This window comes from Musca domestica, unplaced genomic scaffold (assembly GCF_030504385.1).
Source record: "Musca domestica strain aabys unplaced genomic scaffold, Musca_domestica.polishedcontigs.V.1.1 4, whole genome shotgun sequence".
Taxonomy (NCBI): domain Eukaryota; kingdom Metazoa; phylum Arthropoda; class Insecta; order Diptera; family Muscidae; genus Musca; species Musca domestica.
Genome location: NW_026712328.1, coordinates 22,568,965 through 22,595,606, shown reverse-complemented (window position 1 = coordinate 22,595,606; position 26,642 = coordinate 22,568,965). Strand labels below are relative to the sequence as shown.

Here is a 26,642-nt window from a genome sequence, read left to right as displayed (position 1 = left end):
TGACTGTCCCTGAAAGTAAAATTATGCATTATTTTCAAATATGTATGCCTAAGAGTATGCTTTGATTATTGATTGATTTAAGGCATTTTACACATCGGTATTATGATAAGGTAAGGTAGAGTCAATAAAATATTTTTATACCCTCTACAACAAGTATGCCATTCCGTTTGTCACTCATCGAAGTAATCATTTTAGATCCAACAATCATGATCAGCGTAAAATTCTTATCCGGTGTAGCCATGTGCGTCCGTCTGTTCGCCCGTCTGTTGAAGTTCCGAAGGAATTGAGATAGAGTACTGAAATTTGGAACACATGCGTTATGGGTCTAAACTTAGGTCGATTTCGGAGATGGGCTATACCGGCCTACTTTTTCGTAGTCGCCATATAACGAACATTTTAAGCATTTCGGCGATTTTCGACACTTTCTTCAGCGGAATCGTCGGAAATTTAGTATTTGTTACGAGTACCTAACCCTCTTATAAATAATAGTTAATATAAGTCCACATTGTGGTATAGCCCCCAACACTATGTGTGTTCGTCAGCCCGTCGATCTGTCTGGCTGGTGTGCAGGTAAACCCTCGAAGGAAGTATCCAAATCGTCCAAACTTGGGACATTGTAATGATACCTCCCCACAAAACGTCAACAATTTTACAGAAAATAATTTACCTTATAGAACTAGAAACAATCATCCAATTCCCTCAACAAGTTTATTTTGGCTTGAAATCAATTGAAAAATCGGTGTTTTATTTAATTTTGTAAAAGATTTGCAAGTCCCAATAAGGTGAGAAATTGGACAATATCGGCCCTCTCCTTTCAGTACCTCCCCCACAAGAGGTCAAATTTTTGAATAATCATAACTCCTATAAAGTGTGAAATAACGGATCAACATTTTGAATAAATATATCTCTCATAGAACGCGAAATAAGCTTTCGATTCTCATTAAATTTTACACATCTCAATATTTTTATTAACGGACCACTACTTCTAGTAACCACCCTACAAAGTTGTCAACATTCTGAATAACAAAACGTTTATAAAATGCGAATTAAGCCTGCGATTTTCTTAAAAAGTCAATTTTAGTAAAAATTTCAATAAATTTCAATCATTGGGATTTTTTGTAGCGAATAATCCAAATCATAACCTACGAAAAATTAAGAGATTCTTGGAGTATCCAAAAGTTTCTCGTAACCATCTGATGTGAATTTTATTTGCATAAAATTGGAAATAAATATTAAATAAATTTAAATATTTTTTATATTTTGCAAATCCCGGTATTATGTCTTCGTGTATTTTTTGTAATATGGAAAAATAAGCGAGGTATACCCATAGTTACTTTTGAGGATCTTCATAGAATAACTTTCTGGGTTTATTTTTATTTCATGTCAGTCCGCCTATGTATTTTTGTGAAGAAAATGCAGGTCGCATATATCATTCGATTGAGATGAAATTTTCTGAACAATATTTGCTTGGCCTAATGACGAACCCTATTGAAATTTGTGTAATCGGTTCAAGTTTAGATATAGCTCCCATATATATCTTCAACCGATTGTTCACCAAATGGTCAATATCAATACAAATGAACTGAATTCTAGCAAATCCGACCGAATTCCGTCTAGAAGCAAGTACATCAAAATTGGTGAAATTGGGTTCAGAAATAGCTGGAGATCCCATATATATGTTCCATCCGATTTGGTGTCAAAATCCCCTAAATGCGTAGTATGCATTTCACAACAATGATATTGGATACCGGACATCAGATGCAGCTCGAAAATACTTCTGCCAAATTTTATAGAGATCAGTTCAGATTTTTATATACCTTCGATATATATCTTCATCTGATTTTTTCATTGGATAGGTCCGGTCCGGTATATTTCTTGCTCTAATAAATATTTTTTTAATATAATCATGCACTATACAGCAATGCTATTTGATTCTAAAGGTACAAAAGCCTCCGTCAAACCTTTTGAAAATCGATCCACAGACGGAAATGGTCCTCAAATTGTGACTACTCTAAAACCATGAAACGCATTCAAATAATGTTCATAGTTGATATGATCTACTTCACATAAATTCTCAATATAAACTTTTTGGCTCTACTAAATACTTATGCTCGTGTAGGGTATCCGACTTTTGACATTATCTTCTGTTTTTTATTAGTATTAGACGAAGTGGAATACATCGGTCCACATTTCAACATTTTCCAAAAATTATCATGTATTTCATTTAAAGCAAAATCTGGCACGCTATAATAACTATATCTGACTTAGGTCAGATACGAAACGGAAAATATTGGCCCACTTCTTCGGTGCTAACATTTATTTTAATAAACTGACATTGGCGTAGGATATACATATGATGGCAAAACCGACTGATACTTTCCATCACGTTTTTTCTACGCTTGCTCCCTTTGCAATCGAACACGTGCAATCTATATCGACGTTATTGACTATTTCCAAGTTTTTTTTCTTGGTAGCCACATCTGAACATATTCGTAATAAATCTAACAGAATTTCTTCTAAAATTAGTTTGGCTCTATGAAGCAAAATTCATCTTTTTTGGGTAGATATTGAGAAGCAAAATCCATCATTTCTGGTTAGATATTGAAAGATTGATGTAGAAAACCCTAGAAAAAAGTTGATATTAGCTACGAGAGACATATCCACTTCTGAACCGAGATTTTCAAAATCGGTGTTGAGATTACTTGGACCAAAAAAAGCAGCTTCACCAAATTTTATCGCAATCAAACAATAAATACGACCAGAATTTAATAAAAAAAAGTATACAGGGTGAGATAAAAAACTGCAACCAACTTCAGAAAGCTGTCATATCTAAGCCACTCGTCCGACAGCTGTTAAAACTATTCCAGTGACAGTTCATTATATTTTTTACAAGCGTGCAAAAGCATTTAGGTGTGAATTTTTCAGAAAAAAAAAGTTATTCGTGATGGAATTCAAGCATAATAGTGTGATTTATTTGTATTTGGCTTTAAAACCACAAGTGGCTTTCATTAGAGTACTCCCGCATTTAAATGGAAATAAATCTTTCGTGTCTCGAACCATCGCTCGTGACCGTGATACTGGAAGCGTAGCCCGACGTCAAGGAAGTGGATGGAAGAAAACAGCAACATCAGCAGAAATGGTTCGAAACGTAAAGATGCGACTTGATCGAAACCCGCGTCACAGTGACTGAAAAATGGCTCGTGAGCTGAACATATCGCAATATTCCATTCGGCAAATATTGAAAAATGAGCTCGGTGTAAAGCCATTAAAATTCAAAAAAGTTGAAAAACTTAAACCACAACGGAAAGAAAATAGACTCAAAAGAGCTAAAGAGTTGCTTCTCTTGTCCGAAAGTAGTAAATTTGCCGAATTAGGTTTTCTCCGATGAGACTATTGTGTCTGGAGTATTTTGGAAAGCGAGGTTGGCACTAAAAATATCAAATATCAAAGCTTCGCCGAGAATGGGCCAAACTACCGCAGAGCAATACTCGGGCAGCGTGTGATGGTTTCATTGGCCGTTTGAAGGCCATAATTCGTGCCAAAAGTGACCAATTCTAAAAAATATAAACTTATTCTAACTTATTTACTAAAATTTAAAAAAAAAATGTTAAAGTTATGATGTCTGACTTTGTTGCAGTTTTTTTATTTCACCCTTTATATACGACCAGAATTTGCTTATAAATGTACATAGAAAGACGAATCATGTTAGAAAAACCACACAAAGACATAATACTCTGTTCCACAATGTAGAGTAGGGTTTAAATACAAGACTTTCTAACAATTTTGTTATTTATTCTCTGAACAGAATGCTAATAGTCACATAAAGAGTTTCGAGATATCCAATACGGTGTAACTCGAAGATATGTACATTACCTGGGGTTAGGTATAAACACAGACACACATACACAAATAATTTAATTTTTTTGTCATGTATCAAGTCTTTATTTGATGATAAAAAATTGTATTTTGAGAATCTTCTTTGCCCCCTTTATCTGGATCGTTTTGAGGTTTCAGCGATAGTTTGCAATCATAAATTCGGGACATGGGAACTAAATTAAATCGGCAAGAATCGCAAATTTCAGGATATGCTGGATAATTCGAGCTAAATTTTAATAATAAATTGTTACTATTAAAAAAATAAAAACGAAAATATATAATATTAAATTAAAGTCATTAGCATTGGCGTAGATTTGACAATAGATCTATAAAATAGAGGAAATTCCCCTTTAGAGTAGTGCATTTTTTTTAATAAATCAAAGTTTTCACTTTAGTCCACCTACGCCAATGACCCTCAAGGACTTACGTTTTGTTTATAGCACACAAAAAGCTTTAAATACAACGAGGCTTACAATTTCGGGTGCAGATAATTAAAAAACACAAAAATTATTTTAAATATATATTTTTGTTCATTTAAAATATATGCACAATCATAAATTATCATAAATTAAAAATAATTTACAAACGGAACTAAGTAAAATAGTAAGCACATATACTATTACATATATTGTTTAATTATTACAATTAAATACATATTTACCTAAAAATAACGACATAACATGGAATGTGAAGAAATAAACCCCAAAACAAAATAAATTCTAACGATAATTTAAAATTTAAGCTGCATTTTGATCGATTACAGATATTTTGGAATCCTTTGGGTCGGAGGAGGCTGTTCCAACCACAGACTCCACGGTTTCATTTGATTTTGAAATGTCAATGGAATGCCTAAAAGGTAGAGAAATGATTTGAAATATTTACAAAATCGAAATTTAATCTCTTAAAGCTTAATTGTTTGAAGATGAAAATGTAGGTGGGACAGTGGAGGAGTGAAGAGAAGAGAAGTGAAACGTCATGCAACATAGACTTAAAGCATGTTTATATATAAAAAATCTAGCTGATTTCAAATATCAATTTTTGAATAAGTGACCAATTTAAGGTCCCGGGGATGCACAAACTGACAATAGAAATCCATTGGATTTATTATATCTAAACATGCTATAATATTTTCTTATTTAATGAAATGCAATAATGAAAACAAAACAACTTACGACGAGTGTTTACAATTGTTGATGTTGTGATGGAAAATGCTTCAGGGAAATGGCTTAAATTATGTGGTGTAATGTGATATCATAATCTTTCTTAGATGATGTAGACAATATTTTTGGATTTCAATATATTTCCAATTTCGCTGCCAATTTATACTTGCCACATATGAAAAATGGTCCACTGAATGAGAAATGAATGCGATGAAATACAAGTAGGATAATAAATGTGTGTCTATGTATGTGTACAAAAATATATATAAAATCCCATCACCACCTCATTCTGCTTTCCCAAATGATTACCTTTGTAAATAAGCTTGATATTATACAATTAAAAAGTATCAGTCGTTTACGAACTCAGCCTTGAGCTAATTATATACTAATTTATATTATTATACCCTCCACCATACATTGTATGGAATATATGTTAAGTTCGTCACTCCGTTTGTAACTCATCGATATAATAATTGTAGATCAAACAACGTATATTCTTGATCGGTGTAAAATTCTAACACGATTTAGCCCTTTCTGTTCGTATGTTGTAATAACACTAGAGTCAAAACAAATAAAGATAGGAAGCCAAAAATTTGCAAAGATCAGTCTTTTGTCTGCAGGCAGGTAAAGTTAGAAGATGGGATACATCGGTCCACAATATCATATAGGCACCATGTAACGGTACCCTAGATATGCAGTATTTTGATGATTGTAGCCAAATTGTTTAATGGAATTGTCTGAAAATCCAGTTCCTTGTGAGTACTTTACCCCTTGGAAGAGTATTGTCTATATAGGTTTATGATATCATATATACCCCATATAACAGTACCTACCAATATTCGGGATTTTGACGATTTTATCGACATTATTTACCGGTGTTTTTGTTTAAATTTCCTATTTAAAATTCGTAATGGGTACTACAGCCTATGACAAAAAATTGTGTACAGGATGAGATGAAAAAAACTGCAATCAACTTCAGACTGCTGTCATTTCTACGTCACTCGTCCGTAATCTGTTAAAATTATTCAAGTGAATGCTCATTATATTGTTTACAAGCGTACAAAAGCAAGAGAATTTTGTCGATTATTATCGAGAAAATATTCCGAGGGGTGTATTAAAACCTTGGGCACGCTAACATTTTGGCCACAGACCTTGGACATTCCAACAGGACTCAGCACCATTGCACTCAGCACGCGCCACCCAAGAAAGGTTACAAAATGAGGTACCTCGCTTCATTTCAAGCGCACAATGGACACCAAAATCTCCGGATACCAATCCGTTGGACCCTAATCTCTGAAGTATTTTGGGAAGCAAGGTTGGCTCTAAAAAATACCAAAGTTCCGATCACCTCAAGCAAGCGCTTCGCCGTGAATGGGCTAAAATACCATAGAGCAACATTTGGGCAGCGTGTGACGGTTTCATTGGCCGTTTGAAGGCCATAATTCTTGCTAAATGTAACCAATTCGAACAAATCTAAACTTATTCTAATATTTGATGCAGTTTCCGACATTTTTTGCTTTCAATAACTAAATTTTTTTAAAAAAATGTAAAAATTATGGTGTTTGTCTTTGTTGCAATTTTTTTATCTCACCCTGTATATAACGATATAGAAAAAAAGAAAGAACTCAAGTTGTAAGTGTGCCAAATATTTTGCTATCGAATTTTGAAGAGATACAGACCCTGGCTATGTTGTTTTCTTTTTAGCAAAAGCAATAGAGGTTTACTTTTTAGAGAGTGAAGTGGCTTAGGCCAAAAATCATCATATTAGCCATTATTTCAAAAACATATACATTTATAAAATGCATAAAATGTTCTTCTAGGGAACGTAGTCTTACTATAAATGTTGGTTTCAGATTTATGAGAATTGTCCGAACAGAGGAATTTAATTAATTGGAATCACGGCTTTACCTTGTGTTATCAACTATACATTCAATATTTCAAACCTATATGGGTCATAATATTGCGGTACATAGATTTTACCGAAATTTCCAATGATTGTGACGATGCAGGGCATAAAATACAGCACGTTTTCCTATTGCAGAACTATTGAGACTTGATGTATAGCTTCGAAGGTACCATCTTAAGCTTATGAATATGCCAAAAATGAATATTTGTGTATGTGCAAAAGTGTTATTCTTAAACCAGGTATTAATAGTAGTGTAAATGTGTATTTAAGAATTTATGGTTAGTATTAAAATGAAAAAAAATGCATTTAATTTTAACATACCTATAAAATACGTAATGCTGCAACATAAAGAATACATCGAACAGTACTGAAAATAGACCCAAACCAAATTTGGTGGGATCTCCAAAAATGGATACCCAATCATCTATAAACAACAAGAAAAAACAAATTGAAGAATTATATTGCAACAAAGTTAGCACGACTTCAATTATTACTCACCATAATTATAGGCATTAAGTATCATTTGCAACATACTCAGGACACCACCGGTAAAATCTAATAGAACATTACCAATACTCCAACCGACCGTTGACTTACGGCGATAATTCATGAGAGCCTATAAAAACAGGAAATATACAAAATTTAAATAATAATTTGGATAAGGGAGTCTGATAAAAGAAAGAGTTAATATACACATACAGAACTCGTGCGAATTGTTTTATATTTCAAATTATAATATCAATTTATAAGGGAAAATTTACAGGTGAGATAAAAAAAATGGAACAAAGTCAAACACCAAAATTTTTAATTTTTTTAATCGTATTGAATGAAAGCAAAAAATGGCGGAAATAACATCAAATTTAAGAATAAGTTTAGACTTGTTCGAATTGGTCACCTTTAGCACGAATTGTGGCCTTAAAATGGCCAATTAAACCGCGGTATTTTGGTCCATTCCCGGCAAAGCGCTTGCTTGAGGTGATATATACTTGGTATTTTTTAGTGACAACCTTATTTTCCAAAATACTCCAGACACAATAGTCCAACGGATTGGTACGAGAAGATTTTGGTGGCCATTGTGCATTGGTAATAAAGCGAGAAACCTCATTTCGTAACCATTTTTGGGTGGCGCGTGCTGAGTACGATGGTGCTGAGTCCTGTTTGAATTTCCAAGGTCTGCGGCCAAAATGTTTACGTGCCCAAGGCTTTATTACACCTTCCAGAATATTTTCGCAATAATATTCGGCATTTATTCCGATGCCACGGTCTATTAATACGAGCGGAGAGTGACCATCGGCTGAGTTCTAGTGGCCAACCGAAGGTGCACATTTTCAGCTGACTTCTTTGGCAAGTAAACACGATCATTTTGTTTGTTTACAAACTGCTGGACAACGAATGTTTTCTCATCGGAGAAAGCCAAATACGGCAGTTCACCACTTTCGGTCAAGCGAAGGAACTTTTTAGCTCTTTTGAGTCTATTTTCTTTCTGTAAGTGTAAGTTCTTGCACTTTTTGGAATTTCAATGGCTTTACCCCGGGCTCATCTTTCAATATTTGCCGAATGGAATATTGCGATATGTTCAGCTCACGAGCCATTTTTCGGCCACTGCGACGCGAGTTTCGATCAAGTCGCTTCTTTACCCTTCGAACCATTTCTGCTGATGTTGCTGTTTTCTTCCGTCCAGTTCAGTGTCACGATAACGAGCGATGGTACGAGACACAAAATATTTAATCACATTTAAATGCTGAAGTGCTCTAACAATAGCCACTTGTGGGTTTCCAGGTAAATATAAAGAAATCACATTATCACACTTGAATTCCATCACGAATAACTTTTTTTCCAGAAAATTCGCATCAAAATGCTTTTGTACGCTTGAAAATGTTGTATAATGAGCTGTCACTGGAATAATTTTAACCGCTGTCGGGCGTGTGGCTTAGAAATGACAACAGTCTGAAGTTGGTTGCAGTTTTTTCACCTCACCCTATATACACATTAATTATTTCGAAACAACTCACCTGAGGAACATATTTGATAATAGTTATTGTCAGCTTAACATAACTGCAATAGTACAGGAAATCCAACCAATGGATAACATTTCCAGCAGCCAAACCGGCACTAATGATTACAAATACAGCAAACAAGCTTAAAAGTCCGGTTGCCACTCGGGAAATTCGCTGTTCTCCACGCTTTAAAAACAATCACCCAAAAAATATTAAAACCCAAATTCTCAAATTGACAATTTCCGCTTACCTCATATACAAAACACTGGTATATGGTAATGCATGTGGCAAACATGGCATGCAAGGAGAAAACGACATCATTCAACATTACCGGATTAAGGCCGCGTGGATGCCTCTGAAAATATTCACCTTGAATTTCAGGAATCCAATAAAGGCCACAATTGAATATCGAATACAGTGTAAAGCCGACAATATTCAATGCAATGAAGTCAAAATTTAAGCCCACAACAGATTTTCGTCGGAAATTCGTATAGATTTGTGGATAAAACGATATCGACCAGGCCACAAAATAAATCCAACCAAATACCAGAGATGTATAAATAATTGCCTCGGAATTGGCCACAGTAACGCGTACGAAAACATCTTCAACACTGGAAGTAAAAAACTGATTTAAAATAAGACTCAAATACTGAAAACAAATTTTGCTATAACCTACTTATTACCATTAAAATTTTGAATGAATATTAAAAAGTTCCGGTTTGTTTGATATACTTACACCCATGTCTCATTGGGTTCACTTTCTGCGGTTATTTCCAAGTTTCCCGGTTTAAGACCATGTATAACAACGGTTTGACTTTTATTGCTGCCAGCACCGACGCTGAATTCCATGGGATCCAAATTGACTGAATTATCATGTTGCTTTTTTAGTTTTATATTAAAATCTTGTGTAAATGGATCTCTGGAAGAAGACAGAAGAATAGTTGATATTAAAAATATATAAAACATCTCTACAGGGTTAAATGAAAAAAAAAAAACTGCAACCCACTTCAGACTGCTGTCATTTCTAAGCCACTCGTCCGACAGCTGTTAAAATTATTCCAGTGACAACTCATTTTATTGTTTACAAGCATGCGAATGCGTGAGAATTTTCCAGAAAAAAAGTTATTCAAGCGTGATAGTGTGATTTCTTTATATTTGGCTGGAAAAGCACAAGTGGCTATAGTTAGAGCACTTCAGCATTTAAATGTGAATAAATCTTTTGTGTCTCGTATCATCGCTCGTTACCGTAATACTGGTAGTGTAGCCCAACGACAAGAAAGTGGACGGAGGAAAACAGTAACATCAACAGAAATGGTTCGAAAAGTAAAGAAGCGACTTGACCCAAGCCCGCGTCGCAGTGGCCTAAAAATGGCTCGTGAGCTGAACATATCGCAATATTCCATTCGGCAAATATTGAAAAATGAGCTCGGGGTAAAGTTATGAAATTCCAAAAAGTTCAAAAACTTACACCGCAACAGAAGGAAAATAGACTCAAAAGAGCTAACGACTTGCTTCGCTTGGCCGAAAGTGGTGAACAGCCGATGGGTGATCTCCGCCAGTATTAACCATTGCATTAGAATATATGCCGAATATTATCGCAAAAATATTCTAAAGGGCGTATTAACGCTTTGTGCAAAAAGTACCAAACTGTACTACATTTGGTACACTTTGGTTCTGGGTAAACAGACAGTGCTTAAAAACTGAAATTTGGTATTTTGGTTGCTGTTCACACGTTTCCTGGGCCTATGAGATATACAATTCTGAAATTTGATATTTAGATTGATGACGGTATCTGATCTGAGATTTGGCTGTGGTTTAGTGGTACTAAACTTGGTAATGCTTGAAGTAATAGAGCTGGAATCCCCAAATGTAACATGGAGTTCTCTCTTGGTATCTGTGCAAATGCAATCTAATGTGTACTCTAATGCAAATGTGTACTCTAATTGTAAAAAATAATACTAAATTTGGTATTGGTCTCTGTGGTTAAGATATGGAGGTGGTTTTGAAAATGTTTTCCCTCCCTTCGTGTTCAGGGAATGCCCTCCACCATTTGGAACGAATTTGACAATTTTCCAAAAAATAAAATCCTTTAGAAATTCTTTTGAAATAATAAAAATACTTTTTTATACCCTCCACCATAGTATGGAGAGTATATGAAGTTTGTCATTCCGTTTGTAACGCCTCGAAATATACATTTAAGACCCCACAAAGTATATATATTCTTGATCAGCATAAATTTCTATGTCGATTTAGCGAAGTCCGCCCGTCTGTTGAGATCACTCTAGCTTCCGAACGAAATGAAGTAGGACTTTTGGTATTGAAAATGGGTGATGTAGATCCACGTTTTGGTATAGCCCCCATATAATGGTACCTCCCTTCGTGAAGTTCGTAATAGGTACTACAGCCTATGACAGTATTTTAATGATTTCAGCGATATTATTCACCGGAATACTTTGAAGTTCGAAATGGATACTACAGTCTATAACAAAAAATTGTCTGTGCAGGCCCACGTTTTGGTATACCCCCCATATATTAGTACCTCCTTCGGTATTTTGATAATTTTAGCCACATTATTCACCGATTTTTTGCATTTGATTATTAAAATGGTCTATGCAGGTGCACGTCGTCTTTATTTTTAACGGATTTTATTTTTTGGAAAATTACCTAATTTGTTCCAAATGGTGGAGGGTATTTAAAGTTCGGCCCGGCCGAACTTACAGTTTTTTTAAATGTTTTGTTGGAAAAATTAAATAAGAGCTAATTCCGACCATTATTTCAAGATGTTACAAAAAAATCAATACACATTCCTGTAATGATGGAAAGTATAGAATTGCAATAGTTTATCATTCGTTAATAATTAGGTCATAAACCTTATATAAAACACCCTTCCGATCGAGGTACTACATTCATGTGAATATAATTTTTTTCTTAATTCGTACGTACATACCTTATAATAACATCAAATGTTTCAGTTTTATTAATTAGGACAGTGATGTCGTGCGTTGAAACCGTTAGGCCACTTGGCGCCTGCGCCAATGTTTGTGAAACTGAAAAAGGAAATACAATTTCAATTAAAACAATTTATTAGCTTTACTTTTTTTCTTACTCTAGGAATGACTACTCACATGTGATGTATAAAAGGAAAGCATAGCTTAAAATATGCTGACGTCTTGATTTGTTGAAAGCCATCTTCTTGGTCATGTGACTTTCATGAGTTGTGTTGCTGATCGAGATACTTCAATGGGAGTTTTTAAGTCCAAGATGTCATTCCTAAGTGCAATGTGTCTGCAAAATGAAATGAAATGGATGACGAGACAATAAGTGAATAGAATTCAATACAATACTTATTTTTATTGGGGTTAATAAATAACATTTTTACCACTACCGATAAGTGGTGGTGGTGGTTGGTTGTCTAGAATGTTGTACGAGTAGTGCAGACTTCTTTTGCAAAATGTGATTAAATGATGTTTTATCTGTACCGACTACAAACTTACATACGCACACACACACGACACTTGACCATGAATGCCGTCAATCTATCTAATCGTAATTGTTCATAATCTCCCATAATATTGTCGAACGAATAATCGATATTGGCTGATATTGGCAGTGCTGTCTTTATCAATTTTATCTAATTAACCATAGCCCATAAACTTCAACAAAACAGCACATATTTTTTATTCTTTAGCCAGAAAGCTGACTGATAAGGCAGTCGGGATTTTCACACGTCTTTTGCAAATTCGGCAAAAATTTCTTTATTTATTTTTTGAATAGTTTTCGTTTTGAACATGATTTCGGGCAAAAAATTTTGTTTACGTTGTACCGGCGTAATGACGGGAATTTTATGATTTTGATTGAGTGATTTGTGTTTTATAGCCCCCAGACACACTTATATTGTTTTCGTATTGGATAACTAAAAATAGAGTGAAATCGAAAGCTAAAGCACCTTTGGATTTATTTTTGAAAATAAACAGTTATGAGTTTTCTGTGAACTTATAAACATGATTTAATTCCATACGTCTAAAGTTCTTTTTTGAAATATGGGTAATAAATATTTGTATAATTGCAAGGATTGAAGTGAACTTCTAAAATTAGATTCTTTGAGACGAACAATACAACTCATAAAATACCTACACCACTTAGAGTGCATTGGCCATACGTCGCATGAGGAATAATTCTCATTGACATGGTTATGGAGGTGACATGCTATATATTTGGAAATACTTTTGGTTAGGGCTAGCACTCATTACTCCCAGTGAACAGTTATAATTTTACTCAGAAGTTTTGGTTCAGTGATCCACAGGAGTTTAGGCTCACTGTTCCACAGAAACTTCTGCTTACTGTTCCACAGGAACTTCGGCTCGCTGTTCCAATCGAAAACTAGAGTTGTGACTAACATGCGATCACCTATACAACGATTTCTCAATCATAGAGGGTGAGATAAAAAAACTGCAACAAAGTAAAATGCCATAACTTTTACATTTTTTTTTAGTTTTATTGAATGAAAGCATAAAATGTAGCAAAAAGCATCAAATTTTAGAATAAGTTTAAATTTGTTCGATTTGGTCACCTTTGGTACGAACCATGGCCTTCAAACGGCCAATGAAACCGTCACACGCTGCCCGAATGTTGCTCTGCGGTATTTTTGAATGTCCAATGTTTGCGGAGAGCGACCATCAGCTGTTATGGCGACCCACACCATCGCCATGGCCGGCGCTTGAGTTCTAGTTGCCAACCTAAGGTCCATATTTTCAGCTGACCTATGTTTTCACTTCAGAGAAAACCAAATTCGACAGTTCACCACTTTCGGCCAAGCGAAACAACTCTTTAGCTCTTTTGACTCTATTTTCTTTCTGTTGCGGTGTAAGTAGAATTTTAATGGCTTTACACCGAGCTCATTGTTCAATATTTGCCGAATGGAATATTGCGATATGTTCAGCTCATGAACCATTTTTAGGCCACTGCGTCGCGGGTTTCAATCAAGTCGCTTCCTTACTTTTCGAACCATTTCTGCTGATGTTGCTGTTTTTTCCGTCCAATGCCTTGACGTCGGGCTACGCTACCTGTATCACGGTAACGTGCGATGGTACGAGATACAAAAGATTTATTCACATTTAAATGCTGGAGTGCTGGTGCAGTCAAATGTAACGAAGTCACACTATCACGCTTAAATGTCATCACGAATAACACGAATAACCGATACACTGTAGAATTACAGTTAACTGTCGAACACCCGACGTCAGAGTTCCCAAGTATCTTGTAATCGGTTGCCCGACGTCCATCCATCAGGGCCTTTGATTATCTTCAAATCGTCTACAACCCAAATATCCTCACCTAATCTTCGATAATAAATCAGTCACAACTCGTCAACATCCAATGACCACCCATCAATCCTTAAATCGTATTTATCCGAACCTATCCCCAATTACTACCATTTCGTCTACAACCAGAGAATGATCCCATTACCCGCAAATCGTCAATAGTCCAACATCCCTACATCATAGTTCCCGAATATCTACAAATCATCAAGAAAATGAATCTCAACACTTGCCAGCACTCGCAAACATCGATTTCCTGATCATCCATTGAAATTCCGGAGCATCTCCGAACTCCATTCGCCAACATATCTATTAAATCCGTATTATCGCATTTATACACCAATAGCTGAAAATTTAGTATTCAAATCAATAAAACACCATACCATTAGCTTTAGGCTGTTCTTATGAAAATCCTGGCTGCTCTCACCTATTATTACTATTAACAAGTGAAAAAAACATTAACTTGAAATACCCTCCACCATTAGGTAAAAAACGTTTTTCAGTAAAAGTATCTGTATTTAAACGTGTTCTACTTTATTCGGCAAATACCAGTGACATCGGTTGAAGAATAAAGTGTAAGTTTTAAAATAAAATAAAGTGGATGGAACCATGATATGGGGGTCGTACAAAAACGGGAACAATTTTCTACTACGATTTTCTGTTGCGAGTCATAAAACCTCGTAGAAAAATGCGATTAGGGTCATCAAAATATCGATGGGTACCGTTATATGGAAATCTTGGACCAATATGAACAATTTTTAACACCAGTTTCAAAACCATTATGAACTACATATTCCGAATTTTAAACAAATCCGATACAAAACGATGTTTAAATTGTAAAAATAGCGAATGACCGCAGGTACCGTTATATGGGACCAATAGGAAAACCTGAACTTATATGAACAATGATATGCCACAAGAGAACAATGATATGACATTACAAGCTGTAAATACTAAATTCAAAAAACCAAAATACTGATTATCGGGAGGTATCGTTATATGGGCGCTATAGGATAACGTGAACATATATACACAATATTTTGCCAGCAGAGATTTACGGACTACAAATATAAAATTTAAGACAATTCGTAAAAAATGTGGCTCAAATCGTCAAAATACAGAGTATCCGAAGGTATCGTTATATGAGGTGAACCCATACAGACTATGTTTAGCCACAGGAGATAGAACCCATAAGAAACTCTCAATACAAAATCTTGGATGCCTTTTAAATATGTCACTAAAATCATGAAAATAGCCACTATACGGAGGTACCGTTTTTTTGGGGGCTATACGAAAACGTGGACCGACTTATCTCATTTTTAATACCAATCATCCTAGACACAATACAAATTGTTGTGTCAAATTTTAAAACTTTACGTAAAATAATGGGGGCTGTATCGTGATTTAACAGACAGACTTACGGACATCGTACTTTATGGGGTCTACGGATATGTAGAGGTACTACAAACGAATTTAATATATCCTCATTTCCAATGTGGAGTGTATAATTAATTTGACATTTTGCGGGTGAGGTATTAAAAGGAGTGGGCCAATATTATCAACTTTCGCACCTGACAAAATTTTATCTAGATATTTATTTATATTTTTTCGCAAACTGTTGCCTTTTTGTGGAGTAAGTACCAGAAGGAGTGGAACGATAGTGTCCATCTCTGAAAAACATCGATGTTTAATAGAATATATGACGATGTTCCAAATTTGGTACATTTGTGTACGGTATTAAGAAAACCTGACGATTGCACTCAATATTGATTTATTGTTGGATATTTCCGTCCTTCTTGATATGTCGTTGTTAAATCTGGGGTTTTAAATAATAACATCCATTCAGAAATCATTATTTACTAATGTACTCACCCTATGAAGAACTTTTCATATCCTTCAATTTACAATTACCAAAAAAAAGTTAATAATTGCAAGCACCGCTTATAGAATGCACAACGACTCGTTCGACTTTAGCTTTAAAACTTAAATGAATGAATGATGATCTCTTTTTTCAGCCACTAAATGCTGAACATTAATAAATTTCTTCAATCGTCACGAAATGTGAACTAATCACGCCACTAAATTTTACTTTGATGTTCCGGAAAAAATATATAATCCATTACAAGGTAGTTTAATGGCTAGATCAAAGAGTCTAGCCTTAAAATGGTTTGTTTATTTCTCCTCCCGAGTCGCGGCGTAGATGAATGTGCATGCAGCAATTGGTTCCCATTATATAATCGCTTACGATAATCGATGTAGACGAATGCCATAATGTTATATTTTGGAATTTGAATGCATAAAATCAATTAAACATTTTATATTATTCCGTTGTCGGCATTATTCTACTTCGATTTGCAACATCGAATTATTTACACATTTTAAATGAAGACCCGAATAGTGCAATATGTTTTGGACGTTTTAAATGCCAGCTGTTTTGTTGTTAATTAAATGCTGTTTACATACATATAAATTGTCATTATTTATAATGTTAAATGGTAATGTGTTATGGTTTTTTAAAACACTTGTATAGCTGTTTGACATTGCACAGTGATTTAAAAAAAAACACTCTCAATAAAAACGTATTTTAAAGAACAGCTGCATTTTTAGCCACAAAAAACATGCTTAGAAAAAATATTGACAATTTCTCATGGCTCAATACAGCCCACATTATTTGACGTAGAGCTTCAACATTTGGCAGAACAATTTGTATGATGGTCCACGTATTCGGTATTTTGACGATTTTGCCATATTTTCCACAGGGTATTAAAAGTTTAGCCGGTCGAACTTACTTCCCTTCTGCGAGCAAAGATCTATGTGTACCCTATGTTACCACTTTATTTCTATAGACAATTGTACTAGTTCAGATATCAGCAATTTGCGAATAGAGTCTGGTTAGGGACACTGATTCTAGTGTATTTCTAATGACAATATCGACAGTTTGTTTTTTCATTGTCGTTAAAATCTATTAAAAATAAAAATATTGAAATATAAATATGTGTATATAACATTTTTATGTCATTTGTTTATTTGATGGGTACCGTTATATGGAAATCTTGAACCAATATGGACAAATCTTGAACCAATATGGACAATTTTTAACACCAGTTTCAAAATCATTATGAACTACATATTCCGAATTTGAAACAAATCCGATACAAAATTATTTTTAAATTGTAAAAATACCGAAATACCGCAGGTACCAATAGGAAAACCTGAACTTATATGAACAATGATATGCCACAAGAGAACAATGATATGACATTACAAACTGTAAATACTAAATTCAAAAAACCAAAATACTGACTATCGGGAGGTATCGTTATATGGGCGCTATAGGATAACGTGAACATATATACACAATATTCTGCCAGCAGAGATTTACGGACTACAAATTACGGACTACAAATATAAAATTTAAGACATTTCGTAAAAAATGTTGCTCAAAATACAGAGTATCGGAAGGTATCGTTATATGATGTGAACTGAAGATGCTCAGCCACAGGAGATAGAACCCATAAGAAACTCTCAATATAAAATCTTGGATGCCTTTTAAATATGTCACTAAAATCATGAAAATAACCACTATACGGAGGTACTTTTTTGGGGGCTGTACGAAAACGTGGACCGACTTATCTCATTTTTAATACCAATCATCCTAGACACAATACAAATTGTTGTGTCAAATTTCAAAACTTTACGTAAAATAATGGGGGCTGTATCGTGATTTAACAGACGGACTTACGGACATCGTACTTTACTTCCCTGCTGCGAGCAAAGATCTATGTGTACCCTATGTTACCACTTTATTTCTATAGACAATTGTACTAGTTCAGATATCAGCAATTTGCGAATAGAGTCTGGTTAGGGACACTGATTCTAGTGTATTTCTAATGACAATATCGACAGTTTGTTTTTTCATTGTCGTTAAAATCTATTAAAAATAAAAATATTGAAATATAAATATGTGTATATAACATTTTTATGTCATTTGTTTATTTGATGGGTACCGTTATATGGAAATCTTGAACCAATATGGACAAATCTTGAACCAATATGGACAATTTTTAACACCAGTTTCAAAACCATTATGAACTACATATTCCGAATTTGAAACAAATCCGATACAAAATTATATTTAAATTGTAAAAATACCGAATGTCCGCAGGTACCAATAGGAAAACCTGAACTTATATGAACAATGATATGCCACAAGAGAACAATGATATGACATTACAAACTGTAAATACTAAATTCAAAAAACCAAAATACTGACTATCGGGAGGTATCGTTATATGGGCGCTATAGGATAACGTGAACATATATACACAATATTCTGCCAGCAGAGATTTACGGACTACAAATATAAAATTTAAGACATTTCGTAAAAAATGTTGCTCAAAATACAGAGTATCGGAAGGTATCGTTACATGACGTGAACTGAAGATGCTCAGCCACAGGAGATAGAACCCATAAGAAACTCTCAATACAAAATCTTGGATGCCTTTTAAATATGTCACTAACATCATGAAAATAGCAACTATACGGAGGTACTTTTTTTGGGGGCTGTACGAAAACGTGGACCGACTTATCTCATTTTTAATACCAATCATCCTAGACACAATACAAATTGTTGTGTCAAATTTTAAAACTTTACGTAAAATAATGGGGGCTGTATCGTGATTTAACAGACAGACTTACGGACATCGTACTTTATGGGGTCTACGGATATGTAGAGGTGCTACAAACGAATTTCCAATGTGGAGGGTATAATTAATTTGACATTTTGCAGGTGAGGTACTAAAAGGAGTGGGCCAATATTATCAACTTCGCACCGCATTTGTATGCGGTATTAAGAAAAAGTGAATATTGCTTTTTTGTCGGATATTTCCGTCCTTCTTGATATGTCGTTGTTAAATCTGGGATTTTAAATAATTACATCCATTCAAAAATCATTATTTACTAATCTACTCACCCTATGAAGAACTTTTAATATCCTTCAATTTACAATTACCAAAAAAAGTTAATAATTGGAAGCACCGCTTATTGAATGCACAACGACTCGTTCAACTTTAGCTTTAAAACTTAAATGAATGAATGATGATCTCTTTTTTTCAGCCACTAAATGCTGAACATTAATAAATTACTTCAATCGTCACGAAATGTGAACTAATCACGCCACTAAATTTTACTTTGATGTTCCGGAAAAAATATATAATCCATTACAAGTTAGTTTAATGGCTAGATCAAAGAGTCTAGCCTTAAAATGGTTTGTTTATTTCTCCTCCCGAGTCGCGGCATAGACGAATGTGCATGCAGCAATTGGTTCCCATTATATAATCGCTTACGATAACCGATTAAGACGAACGCGATAATGTTATTTTTTTGGAATTTGAATGCATAAAATCAATTAAACATTTTATATTATTTCGTTGTCGGTATTATTCTACTTCGATTTGCAACATCGAATTATTTACACATTTTAAATGAAGACCCGATTAGTGCAATATGTTTTGGACGTTTTAAATGCCAGCTGTTTTGTTGTTAATTAAATGCTGTTTACATACATATAAATTGTCATTACTTATAATGTTAAATGGTAATGTGTTATGGTTTTTTAAAACACTTGTATAGCTGTTTGACATTGCACAGTGATTTCAAAAAAAAAAAAAAAACACTCTCAATAAAAACGTATTATAAAGAACAGCTGCATTTTTAGCCACAAAAAACATGCTTAGAAAAAATATTGACAACTTCTCATGGCTCAATACAGCCCACATTATTTGACGTAGAGCTTCAACATTTGGCAGAACAATTTGTATGATGGTCCACGTATTCGGTATTTTGACGATTTTGCCATATTTCCACATATTTCCACTTACTTCCCTGCTGCGAGCAAAGATCTATGTGTACCCTATGTTACCACTTTATTTCTATAGACAATTGTACTAGTTCAGATATCAGCAATTTGCGAATAGAGTCTGGTTAGGGACACTGATTCTAGTGTATTTCTAATGACAATATCGACAGTTTGTTTTTTCATTGTCGTTAAAATCTATTAAAAATAAAAATATTGAAATATAAATATGTGTATATAACATTTTTATGTCATTTGTTTATGTTAATAGATCGCATCAAAATAATGCGTTTTTCGGCTATTATTTCATTTTGTGTGTTTTATTGTTAAAAAGGAGATAATTTTTTTAAATATATAAACAAAATGAGTAGAAGAAATTATAAAAGACTAATTAAAAAAAAAAAAAAATATTGTATAAAATAAAAACAGAAGTTTGCAATGCAGACAGTAGAGATTTTGTGAATGATTTCATGGAAAATGGAATGGAAGATTTTGCAGTTCCGAAATTAACAATGCGGGATAACCTGAGAAAGTGGTGCATAGAAACGAATCCTTCAAAGAAATGTTTCGAAAGTCTTTTAGCAATTTTAAAGAAAGGATGTCTAGACGTCCAGCTCATTAGAGAAACTTTGGTGACCAGTGCAAAAAATATGTTAACGAGGAATGTCGCCCCCGAAATTTGTCATATTGGCATAGAAACACAACTACGAAAAGTTGGTCCCATTTTGGAAAAGTATAAAGAAGTCGAAATAGATATAAATATAGATGGAATGCCGACAAGTTTGAACTGTATCTTCCTTATTTAGTATGGGGTTTGTAATTATACCCTACACCACATAGTGGTAAGGGTATTATGTCTTTGTGCATTTGTTTGTAACATGGAGAAGGAAGCGAGCTAGCCCCACAGTTACTTTTGAGGATCTCCATAGAATCACTTTCTGAGTTGATTTATGCATGTCAGTCCGTCTGTCCATGTATTCTTGTTAACAAAATGCAGGTCGCATTTATTATCCGATTGAAATGAAATTTTCCAAACAACATTTGTTTGGCCCAAGGACGAACCCTATTGAAATTGGAGATAATCGGTCAAAATTTAGATATAGCTCCCATATATATATATATATATATATATATATATATATATATATATATATATATATATATATATATATATATATATATATATATATTCGTCCGATTTGCCTTTTATTGTGCACCAAACGTGTAATATCAGCCCGAATTTTGCACATACAACCAAATTAGGCCTGTCTATATGTATGTTAAATTCGAGAGCTATAGCTCCCATATATATTGTTCATCGGATTTGTTATTTTTGTCCTCCGCAGCCGTAATTTGCACCCTGTAACAAAAATATTTGCGGAAATATATCAAATGCAGCTCAGAAATACCTTTGCTAAATTTTATCGAGATCGGTTCAGATTTGGATATAGCTCCCATATATAACTTCGTCCGATTTACCTTTTATTGTACACCAAACGTCTAATATTTGCTCAAATGCGATGGAATTTGGCACATGCAACCGAATTGAGTCTAGAAGCTAGCATGCCAAATTTGGTGAAGATCGGTTCAGATATAGCTATAGCTCCTATATATATTGTTCATCCGATTTGTTGTATTTGTTACCCACAGGGAAATATATCAAATACAGCTGAGAAATATATTTGCCAAATTTTATCGAGATCGGTTTAGATTTGGATATAGCTCCCATATATATTTTTACTAGCTGAACCCGGTGCGCTTCGCTACCCCTTTTGATTTTATATGCATTCAAGATTTTATTTACAAATATATGTTGGTTTAAAAAAAAAAAAAAAAAAACAAATTTAAATCTGATCCGATTTAAATATAATTTTAAAAAAATTACTTTTACACCAAACTCCGCCACACCTTTCATATTTCATTGAAATTGGTGCGTCAAATATGTGAAATCGGCCGATAATATATATATGGGAGCTATATCCAAATCATAACTAATTTCCAAATAATTTGCACATTTATTATTGTAACCAAATTCCGCCACACATTCTGAATTTCATTGGTATCGGTCATATATATCATGTTTGGTGTATAACATGTATGAAATCGGCCGAAATATATATGTTAGCTATATCCAAACCTCAACTGATTTCAATATAATTTGGCAATTTTTTCTGGTGCCAGATTTTGTCTCTCTCGCTATGGGTGCATCAAATATGTGAAATCGGCTGAGTATATTTATGGGAGCTATAATCAAATCTGAGCGTATTTGAATATAATTTGTCAAATTTATTTTTGTACCAATTTTAGCCACTCATGCCGAATTTCATTGGAATCGGAAATACGTATCGTGTTTTGTGCATCAAATATGTGAAATCGGCGGAAAATATATATGGGAGCTATATCCAAATCTGAACCGATTTCAATATAATTTGGGAAATCAATTTTTTAGATAAAATCTATCACACGTTTCAAATTTCATTGAAATTGGGGATACATAGCGTGTTTGGTGCATCAAATGCTTGAAATCGGCCGAAAATATATGTGGGAGCTATATCCAAATCTGAACCGATTTCAATATAATTTGGCAAATGTATATTTGTTTTAATTTCCGCTATACATTCCAAATTTCATTGATATTAGAGATACATAGCGTGTTTGGTGCATCAAATACGTGAAATCGGTCGAAAATATATATGGGAGCTATATCCAAATCTGAACCGATTACAATATAATTTGGCAAACATATTTTTGTTCCAAATTCCGTTACGTATTCCAAATTTGGAGACTGTATCTTCAACCAATCAATAGATATGTGCATATAAAATCTAAATTTTTGGGAGGTACCTCCGATTCTGATGCTATATCTCCAGTTCCAAGTGGAAATTCAAAAATATATATAGCCTATGTTACTTTCAGGCGATGTTGCAGTATATATGGAAATTTTCAGGAAAATCTATTCAGCGGTTTTCGAGTCCATAAATTACAAACAAACATACAAACATTTTCCTCTTTTATTATATATCTTTATTGATTTCAAATTAATTTTGCACCAAATGGGGAATACAAATCCGAATATAAAAGATACAAATGCTTCGGCATATTTACTCCTTTGAACTTTAAATAATAATTATAAGGGTGCAAGTACATAAAATCATATTAATGTCAAATTATAATGGAAAACGACGGCAAGATTTTAGTGCGGCTCTGTAATCCATCTATGAAGTGTCACAAAATATGCCTAGCCATGACTTCAACCTTCCTAACCTTCTTCGAAAAGTTGAGACGCAAACCAAGTCTCTGACAAGAAGATCTTCTCAATATCGTGTTGGTGCAGGTTATACGCTAAACCGGAATAGAATGACAAACAACATTGATATCATTTAAACTGTTGGCAGCCCAACAGTTTGTTTACAAAATTTTGTTCGATAAACTAAAAGTCCAGTGAGAGGGAAGAGAGTCATTTAACAGTTGATTCACTGAGAGTTTGCAAATACCTACCAGAAGATTTTTTTCATTTAGAATTATCATCATCATTAAAAATCGTGTATTTTATGGCCAATGTGCAAATGTTTAAAAATTGCAAATAATAATTGAAAACATTTCAATTAATTGTCAGATAAGAAACCCCATAAAAAGATCAAACGCTCAATGCATACATTTTGCGAAATAGATGTTTTCTTGTTAGATTTTACTAAGTTTTTGCAATATTACTGCATGTATGCACATTTCAATTAATTGTCAGATAAGAAACCCCATAAAAAGATCAAACGCTCAATGCATACATTTTGCGAAATAGATGTTTTCTTGTTAGATTTTACTAAGTTTTTGCAATATTACTGCATGAGAGTGCAATTTAGTATACACCTATTGTCAACTACTCTTAATTTCTTGTAGTGATTGATCTTATCTACAACTATATCACCATCAACGAAACAAGCATCAGTTTTGTGATAGAACAATATTAGATGTCACTATTTTATTAAAAAACAATACAATTTTTTCTGTAGAAAAAAGTATATGTATAAAACATTGATGTTCTGTGGACCAGTTGCATGCACAATAACAATACTACTGTTGTCTTATTTCTATCGCCATATCTAAGTAGTAACTTCGTGGCGCCAAGGAAGATAAAACAGCGATAGTTTAAAATTATTTACGAATTGAGCAAAAATAAGACTTTATTCTATCTGAGGAATATAAGACACTGTGGCGCAGTGGTAAGCATGTCCGCTTTGCTCTCTGAACACCTAGGTTCGATTCCACAGCACAAAACGAAAAAAATAATGTGTGAGTATTTCTACCAATTAGTAAAAGTTCTATTCAAGCGTACATTAGAAAACATACAAATGACAATAAAAAATCCAAAAAATCCTTCCAATAACTGTCGTGGAAGTGATCTTAGTCGTGATTTCTAAGTCACTTTCGGGATATTTGTTGACAGCGACCAGCCGAATAAGCTCAACGCAGGCAACGATGTAGTTGTACGTATTAACTCGGAAAGTCAAGTATATGTTTTGCTGGATAAGAGGGTTTCAGATATAAAAGTGACTGAATAATCGCTGGTTGAAATGGAGAACCTACCTAATGTATTAATGGCCTGGTTCTGTATAACTATACAAAAGTTAATTCAAAATAAAAGCACTCATTCTATGAGTGTTTTTCAAATTTAAATATTAAAACATGTTTTCTTTCGAACACACTTTCGTATCTTCAAGCCCTAAATTCGAAAAATACTCTCTTACAATACAATATTTTGGAAAGTAAAAACCACTGTTCCTTATCTTTTATTTTTTTACTTTTGAAAACCATTGAGAATGCTAATTAAAACAAACTTTCCAGTTACTGACCCCAGCCAACAACAGCTGAAAACAAAACAAACGATAAGCTTAGAAAACACCTAGTAACCCAAAATACATGCATGTATGCGATTTTGTTTGACCGTCTGGAATTACAAGCAGTGTAATAAATTAACACATTAGGGAAAGAAAAAAACGCAAAGAAATTTCTGTCAAATATTGAAACGTTCATGAATACATTTCCGATAAATTGAAAATTATTACATATCTAAAATAAATCAAAGAAAAAGGCTATGGTCGCAATAAAAAAGAGTGGGAGAAGCGTAAAGGCTTTAAATGCATTTAGAATTTAAAGAGGAAATCGATGGAAATGCAATAGCAAAAAGTGGTGCCCGGACATAATCCCCATTGTTGCAATGGGTCATAACCCCCATAATAAATTGAGAGGTTTTCAAAGTTTGCTATGACATCCTTTAAAAACGTCGAAAAACGGCTAGAGTTAGTGTGGCTGTAAATCAACACAATAGTTCGTAACAGTTCTGTTTACAAAATGTCGTTCGATAAACCAAAAGTCAAGTGAGTGTGTTCCTAGTAAGGCAATTTCAACAGTCAACACCCTTGCATATACATAGGTTTCGGAAAGAGCCACCAATCCTTATCAGTTGCCTTGTCTTTATACCCTCCACCGTTTGTAACTCATCGAAATGATAATTTTAGACCAGTAAAGCGTAAAACTCTATTACGTCTGTCCGTCTGTTGTAATCACGCTAGAGTCAAAAGGAATAAAGATAGGAAGCTAACATTTTGCACCGATCTGTATTTTGTCTGCAGTCAGATCAAGTTTGAAGATGGGCTATATCGGTCAACGATATCTTATAGTCCCCATATAACGGTACCCCCGATATTCGGTATTTTGATGATTTTAACCACATTTTTCAATGTGACTACTTTACCCCCTGAAAGAGAATTGTCTATATAGGTCCACGATATCGTATATCCCCCATATTAATGTCCTCTCGACATTCTGTATTTTGATAATTTTATTCACATTTTTTCAATGGTATTTAGGTACTTTATCCCCTGGAAGAGAATTGTCTATATAAGTCTACGTTTTAGTATAGCACCCATATAACGCTACCCCGAGCTATTCGGTACTTCCAGGAATTTCACGACATAATTCACCGGAATTGCGTCAAATTTTGTATTTGATGTACTACAACCTATGATGGAAAACTTTCTATGCAGATCCACTTCTTAGTATAGCTCCTATACCATGGTACCTCCCGTTATTCTGTATTTTGATGATATTAGTGAAATTATTCACTGGAATCGCGTCAAATTTCGTATTTGAAGTTTGTAACAGGTACGGCAACCTATGACGGAAAATTGGTTATCCAGCACCACGTCCTCGTGTAGCTCCCATATAAAGGTTTTCATTTGAGTGGTATTTTTCGACGGAATTTGTTTTTTTTTTTAATTTTTTAAGTTTTTCCAAATGGTGGAGGGTATAAAAAGTTCAGTTCAGACTTAGCTGCATTTTTACTTGTTTAGTGTGGGATATTCTCCACAGGAGTTATTTTAAAATAACTCCTTTGACAATTGAAGCGAGTTTTAACAAAGCCTCACAAAAAATAGTCTAAAGGCATTAAATCGCAGGATCCAGGCGGCCAATTGACCGATCCCGAATGTGAAATAAAATAGTATGCACTTTACTTTGAAATAAATAACACCTTTG

At 34.0% G+C, this 26,642-nt stretch overlaps 1 protein-coding gene across 4 annotated transcripts in view; it reads right to left on the bottom strand.

The window, feature by feature from the left end:
- Positions 1-4,383: 4,383 nt before the first annotated feature.
- The window catches only part of LOC101897050 (cystinosin homolog), a 40,128-nt gene continuing 17,869 nt past the window's right edge, over positions 4,384-26,642 (bottom strand). The window contains exons 1-10 of one of the 4 annotated variants that reach the window (XR_009342963.1): positions 16,130-16,289; positions 12,065-12,224; positions 11,887-11,986; positions 9,676-9,858; positions 9,190-9,550; positions 8,955-9,125; positions 7,441-7,558; positions 7,264-7,366; positions 5,049-5,226; positions 4,605-4,725 (exon numbers count right to left, since the gene is read on the bottom strand). Coding sequence is in view for 3 of the 4 variants with exons in the window: in XM_059126729.1 (XP_058982712.1) it covers positions 4,614-4,725; positions 7,264-7,366; positions 7,441-7,558; positions 8,955-9,125; positions 9,190-9,550; positions 9,676-9,858; positions 11,887-11,986; positions 12,065-12,140 (1,224 nt within the window). In the remaining variant the exon portion in view is untranslated. Of the gene's footprint in view, positions 4,726-5,048; positions 5,227-7,263; positions 7,367-7,440; positions 7,559-8,954; positions 9,126-9,189; positions 9,551-9,675; positions 9,859-11,886; positions 11,987-12,064; positions 12,225-16,129; positions 16,290-19,229; positions 19,387-26,642 lie in introns of those variants that run through there. The other 3 variants (XM_059126729.1, XM_059126727.1, XM_059126728.1) reach the window with 3 other exon arrangements.